Source organism: Dendropsophus ebraccatus, chromosome 8, assembly GCF_027789765.1.
Source record: "Dendropsophus ebraccatus isolate aDenEbr1 chromosome 8, aDenEbr1.pat, whole genome shotgun sequence".
Lineage (NCBI taxonomy): Eukaryota > Metazoa > Chordata > Amphibia > Anura > Hylidae > Dendropsophus > Dendropsophus ebraccatus.
The window spans coordinates 52,176,720-52,189,569 of NC_091461.1; the positions used below are offsets into that span (position 1 = coordinate 52,176,720).

The 12,850-nt window shown below is 44.6% G+C and overlaps 1 protein-coding gene across 3 annotated transcripts in view; it reads right to left on the reverse strand.

The window, feature by feature from the left end:
- Positions 1 to 12,850, reverse strand: part of PANK1 (pantothenate kinase 1) — a 38,094-nt gene that overhangs the window by 8,337 nt on the left and 16,907 nt on the right. For 2 of the 3 annotated variants that reach the window (XM_069980352.1, XM_069980351.1), the window contains exons 2-4: positions 8,168 to 8,520; positions 761 to 1,014; positions 85 to 261 (exon numbers count right to left, since the gene is read on the reverse strand). In XM_069980352.1, the coding sequence (XP_069836453.1) occupies positions 85 to 261; positions 761 to 1,014; positions 8,168 to 8,520 (784 nt within the window). Of the gene's footprint in view, positions 1 to 84; positions 262 to 760; positions 1,015 to 8,167; positions 8,521 to 12,850 lie in introns of those variants that run through there. The other variant, XM_069980353.1, reaches the window with a different exon arrangement.

A 12,850-nucleotide genomic window follows, 5' to 3' on the forward strand; every position in this document is an offset into this window, starting at 1 on the left:
TCTGGGAACATCTCATCCTGTGGCACATATAATGGTGTGTATTCACATTAATTAAATTAGCAAAATATACACAGAACAGTTTACCTAGATGCAACAGCAGAACCCTGAAGGCTGAAACGCTCATAGTCCCCGCCATAGATGTCCTTCACCAGCTTATCCACATTTGTGCTGTCTCCTTTTGCTGCCATTTCCAAAGCTTCCTCAAATGTTTCACAACCTGTCAGCAAGCAGCACAGGCCAAGGAATGTTCCTCCTCCCAGACTGAAACCGTAAAAAAAAACATGTAAATGAAGGGTCACAAACAACGTATGCAGCTTATATTTCTTGTCACAGCTTTAGCGGTACATACAGTAGGTGGTGGGGGTTTGTGCTTTTCTACACTGCTGCAAAATATGTCAATGTTCTAACACTATTATCATAGTCTGTGCAGAAACTGACCTGCAGTTTTATTGTCTTTAGAATGCCAAATTACATTATAGGCTGGGGGAACACCAACGTTTTGTGCCTAGATACGTCAATAAAATAAAAAACATCACCTGCTAGGTGTACTAGGATTGTCACACTTAAGGTAAGGCCGAAAATTGGCTGTGGAAAATGGATTTATTGTTTGTGGCCATAGGTTGCAGCCATTTTTTGGTTGCAATGTGACCCCCTTCATCGATCCCCGATTCACACAGCAATCCGCAGCCTCCTGATACCACCATCATATGTGAATACAGGATTTCCCAAACAAATTGAAAAAAAAAAAAAAGACATTCACCTGGTCCCAGTAACTCTTTTATAGTTGTCTTTAGAATATACTGCAAGAATACTGACTCCCGAACCTATATTAACCAGCAACATTGGATAAGGATTATCAAGGCAATATGGCTTCTTCTGACATTGTTCTGGGTCCGTTGGGTTGTCAAAGTAGTAACATTCAGGACGGCCATTAAAACCAACAGAATCTACATAGAGCAGGCCTCGGATCAAGCAATCCAGTTCGTCGAGTTTATGAAGCTGGAGGTCGGCTATCTGAAAGGACAGAAACATTAAGTTAATGAATAAGCAGGTGTAAGTAGTGCAGAGGATACAGTCTCCAAATATGAGGGCAAAGAGCTATCAGGTGTCAGCAGCTCTCCTGTACATATTAGATATTGCAACACAAAACACATATAAACCAAGTACAGACAGAAACTTAATTCTTACACTGTACTTCGACCGAGCCACTGGAACAAATGCTACCAAAGGTTGTTGCAATAGACAAATTGTCCAGATCTAGCCAAATGTCTACTAAACTAAAAATAATGGGGTGTCCCTGTACTTGTTTCCATGCACCATAAATAATCACATGCAAGAATAGAATCCTATGCACATATACCTGATTCATTTATAACCAACATATAATGAAATGCAACTGGATTTGGTCCTCAAGATCAGGAAGTTATCATTTAGTATGCAGACTTTAATAAACCTTTAAAGGGGTATTCCACTCAAACATAAAACTTTTGATATGTTGCTGCCTATGATGAGACTAACAATTCATTTCATACTTGTTGCTAGCTAGTCTATCTACTTTCCCCAGTTCTGAGCTGCTGCTTTCTGCTCAAGACACAAAAATCTGTATGTGAGCCTCTCTTTGCCCCCTCCCTCCTCCTTTCTGTAACAGAGGATGTAAACAAGTCCCTGACTGGCTTTATCTGCAACATTGTAGCTTCTCTGTAATGCTGAAAGGGATATTCTGAGGTCACAGTGCTGATGAACTCACTGTGATTAATCTCTAGGCATTCCAAAAAAGCTACAATGTTGCAGATAAAGCCAGTCAGGGACTTCTTTACATCATTTTTTTCCAAAAGGTAGGAGGGAGAAAGGGAAGACAGAGAGAAAGGCTCACACACTGATCTTTATGTCTTCAGCAAAAAGCAGCAGCTGAGAACTGGGTGAAGGAGACTGAATAGATAATAAGTATGGAAGGAATTGTTAATCTTACAATGGGCAGCAACATATCAAAAGTTATGTTTGAGTGGAATACCCCTTTAAGTTAATCTACTATCCCCTGCTGCAAATTAAATGTTTTCTTTCATGAACAGTGATAAAAAAAGCACATATTAAAGGGGACCTGTCACCCCCCGTGCCGGGGTGAAGGCCGGCTGACCCCCCGCTAGAGCCCCAGATACTTACCCCATCTCGGCAAGTCCCGCTCCTGGAGCCGGTCCTGGGACGGAGATATCCTTGTCGTAAAGCCGGCGCGCGTGCTGCAGAGATGAGTCCGACACCCAGAGAGAATGAATGGAGCTGTCATTATCTATGGGCGTCGGACTCATCTCAGCAGCGCGCCGGGCTTCCGACAAGGATATCTCCGTCCCTGGTCCGGCTCCAGGAGCGGGACTTGCCGAGATTGGGTAAGTATAAGGGGCTCTAGCGGGGTCGGGCGGCCTTCACCAAGGCACGGGGGGGGGGGGGGGTGACAGGTTCCCTTTAATGGCTGCACCAATGGAAGACATGAATTGCTTAGCTATTGCTTTTGAAGATGAACATATAGAACAAGTACTTGGATATATAGATATGTTTTTCAGTTCTACAGTTTTTTTGCATTAAAACAGCTGAAAAAAAAAATGCACCTGCCTATTAAATAATGTTGTTCACACAATGCTGTTCACATTACATTGAAATTAATGGTTAATGGGTTGGCGGGCACACCCGACGGTGCCCGCAAGTCAATGTTAAATAAAAAGAACGTTCCTGCAGCAGGTACAGAGGTATCGGCTGCAGGAACGTCCTGAATGCAGCCCGGCGGACACTATTAAACATAGTGTGAACATAGCCTAAGGACTGGCTAATATCTCAAAATGAAATGTAGTGGGGACCTGTGAGTTGGAAGCCACCAGTTTAGAAGGAAGATTTCCAAACACTGACTATACTAGACTAGAGTGATTGGCAACAGCCGTCCTTTACTGCTGTATACTGAGCATGTTATACGAATAGCGATATTAAGATAAGCGGTTTCCTAACACCTCTGACACCTCTTGTCTCATGGGACACAATAGATCCAGCAAGCTGAAATCCAGACTGCTGAATCTTTTGTGTCAATGACTGGAGATGTGCGACTCTTCACTGACATTAGAAAAATGTTATGATTATGGCAATTCATAATCTTGTTATAGATAAGGACAACGGTTAGGTACTTATATCAGAAGACAGGATAAGATGAAGTAGTTGGAAGGATATCGACGTAAATGTAAACGTTTAGGCATGTGGCTGCGGATGCAAAGCGGTGCTGCCGCCTGGCCTGTTACATAAGTGCACGTGTTGTCTGTTATGTAAGTGTGTGTCCTGTAGTCATACGGCTTGTTATTTTGCTTTTACACAGATTATAAATTGCTAATAAATGTTGAGATGTTTTCTTACTGTGCCCTTTGAGTTCTGTCCCTGCTGAGTGTGATCTTAAGTCAAGGACGGTACAAGTAGTGAGAGTGTAAACTGAGGCGTGACATTTACCTCAGATAAGAGGCCAGATTACCACAAGAAAGTTACTGTTGTGTACTAGTCACAATTCAGAAAAAAAGAAGTCTGTTTTGGATGCGGCATAATATGGGTGTGCTACATAAGTAGTCATCTTGTATATTTAAGAAGCTATTCAATGACTAGGCTGGTTATGTTCACAAAGCGTCCTGTTGTGGCTCATTTCAAAGGCTATGTTCTCAATAGTGATGTCACGATACCAGAATTTTGAGTTCGATACCAATACCAACTTTTTTTCAATGCTTGATACCAATTCGATACTTAATAAATTATATTTAAGAAACAAAAAAAAAAACAACAACACAAGAATAGAAATGACACCCCACCCCCGGGGTCAGGTCAGTACGAACCAATTTATGTTCCCCTAATTTTATTAGTTTAAAAATAAAAGTCCCCATTATTTAAAATAAATAAAAATTTGCCCAACTCTTGACTCACTTTTTTTTTTTTTTATCTGTCTGGGGGTGAGGGGGCATTTTTTGCGCTGTGATTTGTAGTTTTATTTAGTACAATGTTTTTATGTGGTACTGAATTGGGTGGTTTCTGCGCTTGCTCTGTTTACCGTGCGTGATCAGGAAGGTGAAAGGTAGTATGGACAATAACTTCAGCTGCCAGGGATGGGGTTTTTGTCATGTAACACACACCAGCTATCAGGGGGAGGATGGGGGTTTTAGTCATGTAACACACACCTGCTATCAGGGGAGGATGGGGGTTTTAGTCATGTAACACACACCTGCTATCAGGGGGAGGATGGGGGTTTTAGTCATGTAACACACACCTGCTATCAGGGAGGATGGGGGTTGTAGTCATGTAACACTTTAACTTGCAGGGGGATAATGGGCATTGTAGCCATATAACACACACCAGCCAGCAGGGGGGATTATGGGCATTGTAGCCATATAACACACACCAGCTAGCAGGGGGGGGGGGATGATGGGCATTGTAGCCATAGAACACACACCAGCTAGCAGGGGGGGATGATGGGGGCTGTAGTTTCACTATTCCTGGTGTCAGGGCATGCTGACCACTGACCCTGCAGGGTGACCTGGATTTGGCGGCAGAGTAATCTGCAGGTGACAGCCTTCCTCCCGTTCCCAGTCAGAGTCAGGCCGACAGTAAACTTCCCACATTGTTAATGTCTGCTCTGGAAGTTTCCTGCCGGCCCCGGTCTCCCACCCCTCCTCACACTCCTGCCGCCCCCACCTCATAGTCCCGTGCAGATGTAGTGGCCTCATCTCCTGCCGCCCCCTCCTCCAGCCTTCTCCTCTCCCGGACAGACCGTTCTCCCTCTCCTCCAGCCGCGACCCTGCCCTGCCTGCAGTCACTAGCAGCCGGGGTCTGCTACACACAGTAGCCGACCCCTGCTGTATATGGAGCGGGCTCAGGAGGGGGGTAAAGCCGCCATCTATATATTTACATAGCCGGCACAAGCAATAGCTATGTGCCGGCTATTTGAATTTGGCACTGATGAGGGAAGAGGGTGCACGGGCCGAGATGACAGGTGGGAGCAGGGGGCGGCACACAGAAAACACGGCCGGCGCTCACGGCCATTCCCTGCACTATACTTTATGTTAAACTGCATAATAACGCAGTTTAACATAAATTATTGATACCAGGAAATCCTGGTATCGAACCGTTTTTTGGCCCGCAATATCGATAGTAGTATCGATATTTCGGTGCATCGTGCATCACTAGTTCTCACATAGTATTTGGTTAGCATTTCTGTCAGTATTTGTAGCCAAAATCAGGATTGGAACCAACAGCAAAAACCTATAATGGAAAGATTTGCATAGTTTTTCTACGTTCCCACTCTGGGAACCAGTGGCGTAGCTATAGGGGTCGCCATGGCGATCGGGCCCCTACGCTAGGGGGGCCCGCACGGCCCCCCCTTGCCACTTGTGACACTGTCACTTTAAGCATCCCGAGAAGCTGCGGCCGCGCAGCTTCTCGGGATGCACAGATCGCTTTGATGTTCCGCCCGCACAGTGAGCGGGCGGAACATTAAAGCAATCAGAATACAGGAGAAGGACCTGTCAGCGTCCTCCTCCTGTATTCTCTCCCATAGGCTGCCGGCACTTCATACCAGCAGCCTATGGGAGGCCGGGCCGTGACCTCTCCGGCAGGCGTGATCATGTGACGTCATCACGCCTGCCGGAAGTCCCGTCCCTGCGGCTCGCAAGATGGAGCCCGAAGAGGAGGAGGAGAGCTGCTGCCTGCAGCTACACAGCGCCGATTAGGTGAGTAGGATGTTTGTTTTTTTAGGGGCACCTCTGGGGGCATTATTAGTTCTTGAGGGCACCTCTGGGGGCATTATTATTGTACGGGGGCACCTCTGGGGGCATTATTATTGTATGGGGGCACCTCTGGGGGCATTATTAGTTCTTGAGGGCACCTCTGGGGGCATTATTATTGTATGGGGGCACCTCTGGGGGCATTATTAGTTCTTGGGGGCACCTCTGGGGGCATCATTATTGTATGGGGGCACCTCTGGGGGCATTATTAGTATATGGGGGCACCTCTGGGGGCATTATTATTGTATGGGGGCACCTCTGGGGGCATTATTAGTTGATGGGGGCAACTCTGGGGGCGTTATTAGTTCATGGGGGCCACCTCTGGGGGCATTATTAGCTCATGGGGGCACCTCTGGGGGCATTATTAGTTGATGGGGGCAACTCTGGGGGCATTATTAGTTGATGGGGGCAACTCTGGGGGCATTATTAGTATATGGGGGCACCTCTGGGGGCATTATTAGTTCATGGGGGCACTATTAGCTCATGGGGGCACCTCTGGGGGCATTATTAGTTCATGGGGGCACCTCTGGAGGCATTATTAGTTCATGGGGGCACCTCTGGGGGCATTATTAGTTCATGGGGGCCACCTCTGGGGGCATTATTAGCTCATGGGGGCACCTCTGGGGGCATTATTAGTTGATGGGGGCACCTCTGGGGGCATTATTAGTTCATGGGGGCACCTCTGGGGGCATTATTAGTTCATGGGGGCACCTCTGGGGGCATTATTAGTCCATGGGGGCACCTCTGGGGGCATTATTAGCTCATGAGGGCACCTCTGGGGCCATTATTTGTTCATGGGGGCACCTCTGGGGGCATAATTAGCTCATGAGGGCACCTCTGGGGGCATTATTATTGTATGGGGGCACCTCTGGGGCCATTATTAGCTCATGGGGGCACAGCAGGGAATCCTACATACAGGGGGCATCCCACATTCCTACTCACTTTACTGCACATAACACCAAACAGTGCAGTTACTATGGGAGCCTACAGGAGGGAGGAAGGGAAGGAAGGTGCTAGAAATGTGCGGAGCCTAAATTGTTTGTCTCGCAGGTTCTAAGGGGATGAAACGTATCTGGAAGGAATCATCTTGGAGGACTGGGCCGGATGGAGAGGAAAAGGGAAAGTGACGCCTCAGATCAAAGAAGACATCACCTGTGAGTCACTGTATGACGGTTTTCTTATTTTGTAGAACATCATTTAGTAGGGGTGCCCCGAGGTGGAAAAGGTTGGGAAGCACTGCGCTAATCTGTCCCGCTGCGCCCGCTGGCACATGCTGTCATCTGATTGGGCCTCTTACCTAATCAGATGACAGCAAGTACCGGCGCCCCCTCCTCCAGACATCTGCCTTGGCGGCCCAAGCTGTGTCCTATGGCCGTATCTTTACCGCGTTGAGCTCCAGCTTGTGCTGCATCTACATTATCTGTACTCAGAGATATCACTGTGTGATCTGTGGTGTTACATAGGACTGCAGGGGACATCTACTACATGATCTGTACTCAGAGATATCACTGCGTTATCTGTGGTGTTACATAGGACTGCAGATGACTACTACATTATCTGTACTCAGAGGGATATCACTGTTATCTGTGGTGTTAAATAGGACTGCAGGTGATATCAGGTGACTTCTCCAGGTTGCAGAAGTTCAAACTTCATCATGCCCTGCTGACAGTTTATAATGGGAGTTGTAGTTTTGCAGCATGTGGCTCTTCAGGTTGCAGCACTACAACCCCCATCGTTTCCAACTGGCAGGTCATGATGAGAGTTGTAGTTTTTCAGCTGGAGAGTCAAAGATTGGAATACAATGATTAGACAATGACACAGTACAGTCCATTAATTATAGGGGGCAGTAGTGCAGTACATGAGGTGGAGGCAGTGACAGGGCATTAGAACATGGTGGCACATTAGAGTAATTGGATATAACGTTAGATATGACTTTGCCTGATCGGGTGAGATGGGGGGCCCCAAGCTAACATTTTGCACCAGGGCCCATCAGCCTTTAGCTACGCCCCTGCTGGGAACACTGTGTTCTTGTTAAATAGACGGCTGCTAATAAAGATCATGTTCTGATCAGCGCTCATTTACTTTCGTACAAGGACCCTTAGGGTGCACATAGCCTAAAGCATCTGGCATGTTGATCCTCCGTTGTGAAGTGTGGAGCACTAGATAACATGTAGTGCAGACGCAGCTTCCCTTTACGATGACTTCTGACTTCCAGGGTTAAGGGAAACTTGGCCTGTGGTTATCAACAATTGTGAAATCAGTTGTCAATGTCAGTGTGATTTTAAAATTAGAGTTTATTTGGATGTTTTTATCATGTTTGGACTTTTAGATCATGATCCGACGCCCTGTGACCCACTGCCCTTTACCCTACATACCGTCCTGAAGTCCTCTTCAAATTTATAGGCCCCACCTCCGGTGGCACAGAGAGTAGTATGCAAGCTGGAGAAGTTTTTCTCGCTCCCCATCTGGATGAACCTGTGCATAGCACACGTAGGGAAGCGAATGAAGTGCAAATTGCCCTTTCGGCCACACATGGTCAAGTTTTTCAGTTCGAGGTGGACATCTCGGATGCCAGTTTTACCGTATGCTGTATTTGAAGTCAAGTATTTTCTTATGCTTTTCAGGTTTTCAACTTCCTCTTGTTCTTCTTCTGCCGTAATATCTTTAGGCTCAAAGTAAACTAGCTTCACCAATGTTCCTCCAATGTCCATGCCAAACCATGGGAAGGCTGAAAATAAATGTAAAAAAAAAAATCTAAAATTAGACAAAAAAGGATAAAGCTTGGATAAATCTTGGACAGATACTGCCATGGCTGGCCTCTGGGAAAAATATCATCTCAAGCATAACAAATATAGACATCAGGCTATTTCCAGTGCTGATCCCATAGGGTACTATTTGCATTAGGGAATTTGCCTTCTGGCTTTACCAAATATAGATTATTCTTTGTATGCTAAAGAGTTATACAAGTGACTTATATGAAAATATCAGAACAACAGTAACCTCTCAGCCAATCCATGTAGATATTCACTCTTCTGCAGAGTATGAGTGGGGTGCTAGAATATCCCAGAGGCCAAGAAGACCACCAGGAATTCGGTATCCAGCACAATGCAAATAATGATACTGCTTTATTTGGGAGCCATTAAGGCAAGGCATGAATAGAAGTAAAACACAGACGCATTTCAGACTAGTGTCCTTGTTCACTGCATACTGCAAGCACACCCGTCTGAAAGGCATCTGCGCTTTTAGGCTGGGTTCACACACAGTATATTTCAGTCAGTATTGTGGTCCTCATATTGCAACCAAAACCAGGAGTGGATTAAAAACACAGAAAGGCTCTGTTCACACAATGTTGAAATTGAGTGGATGACCGCCATTTAATGGCAAACATTTGCTGTTATTTTAAAACAACGGCTATTGTATTGAAATAATGGCAGCTATTTACCGTTATATGGCGGCCATCCACTCAATTTCATCATTGTGTGAACAGATCCTTTCTGTGTTTTTAATCCACTCCTGGTTTTGGTTGCAATATGAGGACCACAATACTGACTGAAATATACGTAGTGTGAACCCAGCCTCATAGTCACTTTTTTGTATGTCATGCCTTAAAGGGGTTGTCCAGGCTTAGAAAAACAGGACTGCTTTCTTCCCGAAACAGCACCTTTCATGTCCTCAGTTTGGGCATGGTATTGCAGCATAGTTCCACTGACGTGAATGGAGCCGAATCACAATACCACATACAACCCAAGGACAAGGGGTTGGCACTGTTTTTACAAGGAAGTAGCTGTTTTTTTCTTAATCCTGGATAACCCCTTATAGATCCTAAATAAAGTCACTTATGGAAAGTGCTGGATACCGAACTGTTTTCTCAGGTTTCCTATGCCCAATACTATTTCTGTATCAAGAAATATATAGATCTCAGTTATTCAATAGATAGATGTTAACGTTTAAAGGATAAAAATTTATCTTGGTCATGTATTGAACACATGTCAAGGGGAAAAAAAGCTCCCTACTTAAAAGGAGAAGTCCGGGGGGAGGGTGAAAAAAATTCTGGCTGGGGGGGGGGGGGGGGACATTAAAAAAAAAAAAAAAAAAAAAAAATCATATTCACCTGGCCCAGGACCCACGCACCGCTGCATTCCGCTCCTGAACCCCAGTCTTCTTAGCAACCTTCCAGCTACAGGTATGTCACAACCCGAATGATGGGTGCCCCGCTCAACCAGTCAATGACTTGAGTGGAACACCACTGCAGTCCCTGATTGGCCGAGCTAAATTCAAGCCGCTTGAGACGTTTTGTGACATACCCAGAACCCGAGAGAGAGGATGACATTCGGCGGGGTATGGGAGCCCGGTCTTGCGGCACAGTGCGGGCACGGAGAAAGCCAAGTGCATTTTTTATTTACCCGCACCCCCTGCCTGTAATGGTTTTGGACCACCCCCATTGGACTTCTTTAATAATAGGAAAGATCTTTAAACCTGTGAGAATCTGAGAATATATATGTTAAAAGTGGAATTAGCACTTTGAAGTACAGTAGTGAAAATGGTACATTTATTGTATGTTACAATATATTAAATATAAATTAGAATAGACGGTAACAGGTCGGTAGTACAATATGCAAGGTAACCCACAGAGTCATAATATACTGAAGGGGATTTTATTCTGCCATCGGCCTCTACACAAACCTGGCAACATAAGAGAAGCCTTGTGTGTTTGGAAAGACGAGAATGGGATGCTTATTACAGCTGCAACAACAGCCAACCAGGGCAAAGAAACGCTGGACAAGCCCACCCTGCGTCTGAATGCCCTGCTAACTTGGCAACTAAGACAAAACAGCCAAGTGTTTTGATGTGGCTCTAAATATAGCGGTGACGGTATAATCGCCACATGTAGTTACTAACTGTTCTCTGTCCAAGCACAGGGTGAAATCCTGCATAAATCATCAACACAAGACACCGAGCTTTAAAGACTCAGGTTACATGGTATTAATAAGGATATAATTCTCTCTATAAAAACACTACCGGAAAATGTAACTTTCTGCAAATACCGTATTACCAAGTTGCATGGCACAGTGCCCAATAAGATACTGACTGCATGTTTCATCTCTCCTATTGTTCTGTCGTACAAGCGTTACTGTACATAATCAAATGTTTACATTGATCAGGGTCGCAGTGCCGAGACCCCCCTCCAATCATTAGACATAGCCAGGAGAAGCGTTGACAATGCACTTCACTCCTCGGATCGCTTGCTCTAAATTTTTGCAGTATCGCGCTCCATAGGCTCCAAAGGCGGATTCCACTTGAAATTCCTCACCTATTCCCTAGTGTAAACAAACCCCTAAATTGGAGCCAGTCTTTTGCAATCATTTGGATTGAGCACCGAGCTGGGGAGTAAAGCCCCCTAGAGCTGTTTCCAATGATTAGAGGGGTTCTCATTGCAGAGACCATGACCAGTCAAAGCTTATGATGCCTCTTTGTCAAAAGTTTATTTTACATGAAATGTTTGTCACACTCATTTTCATGTGGATTTGCATGAAAAATTTTAAGTCTACATCTCATCCCATCAATGAAAATCTGCGCTGCTGTTCATATAGCGAGGATTTTAGACCCATGTCATGGGGAAAAAAAAAGAAGCTAAAGTGATATGTCTCTTATGAACACAAAATCCAGGCTAATCCACATCCAACTTTCTGACGCAGATTCCACGGTAGATTTGTGTGATGGAGTAAACCATCACAATATTCTATCGCTATGGCTAATTGGTGTAAAATGCACAACAAAGAAAGTGTTTTGGCTTGTGACGTTTTTATGGCAAGTTGCATTTTTTTTAACCTGAGCCGATGTTCACATGACGTAAAACAAAAGTAAAAGCCAGGTCAAACATAGCCGTATTTTCTATATAATAATGCGCTCCACTGAAGCCAATGGGAAACTGTCCGGCAGTGCATGCTGTATAGAATAACGATAGTAATTTATTATGGTCGTCCAAATACAAAAACACTTCACCCCCCATTTGCAAAATACGTACTGTTCACACATTGTTTTATTTTTACTCAAAATGATGGTCCTGTTTAGCACGTATTTTACTGTGTGTGAACATAACCTGAAGGTCCAGTGACTGTTATTCTAAGCACCTAATTTTCTAACAGTTCATCATCAATCACGTGGCCAAGCAAGCAGGTGGCGACGGAAAGGGTGAAATGTGATCTAGGCTTTGGCTGATAGCTATCTGGGGGAAAGGTCTAGCGTGTAGAACACAACCACTAGAGCAAAAGTGCAACAGTAATTAAACTTTTTCTAGAGCTTCCGCACAGTATGTTCACACAACATAAAAAAAAAAAAAAAAAAAAAAGACGTCCCTTATTGCCGTGATGTAATTGACTTCAATGCATTGAAGTCAATAGGATAAAGGACGTCCAACGCACACAGTGTATAAAATGACGGACGTTGTCTGCATGGACATCAAAATAATGGTCGTTAATTATTTTCGGACGTTATTTTTTAGTTGTTTAAAGTTTTTCTTTTTTCAGCATTTTTCCACTGACGGACAGCCAAACAGTGGAATGACGGATGTCATTTAAAATGAACAGGAATACCGTTGTGTGAACATAGCCTCTATATGTCAGCTATATGTCTTTCAGGCTCCCATGTGGTTTATCATACCTGTTTGGTGCACTTTTCGGTACCAGTTTTGCCAGCACTTACATTACAAATTAAACATAGTGGGTGTATTTCTCTATTCATATGCACTATGAAGGAGATTTATCAAACATGATGTAAAGTGAAACTGGCTGATTTGCCCCTAGCAACCAATCAGATTCAAGTTTTTATTCCTCACAGACTCTTTGAAAAATGAAAGGTGAATTCTGATTGGTTGCTAGGAGCCAAATGTTTGATAACTCTCCCCCTATGCGTGTGTATATGCTTCCAAAAATAGCATGAAAGTGACCAGACATCTGCAGAGAATCCACAGCAAAATGTACAGAAAAGCTTTACCGTACCTGAACATACTCTAGAGTTATGTCCACACATGACATGCTTTACTAACAGAATGGTCTGCA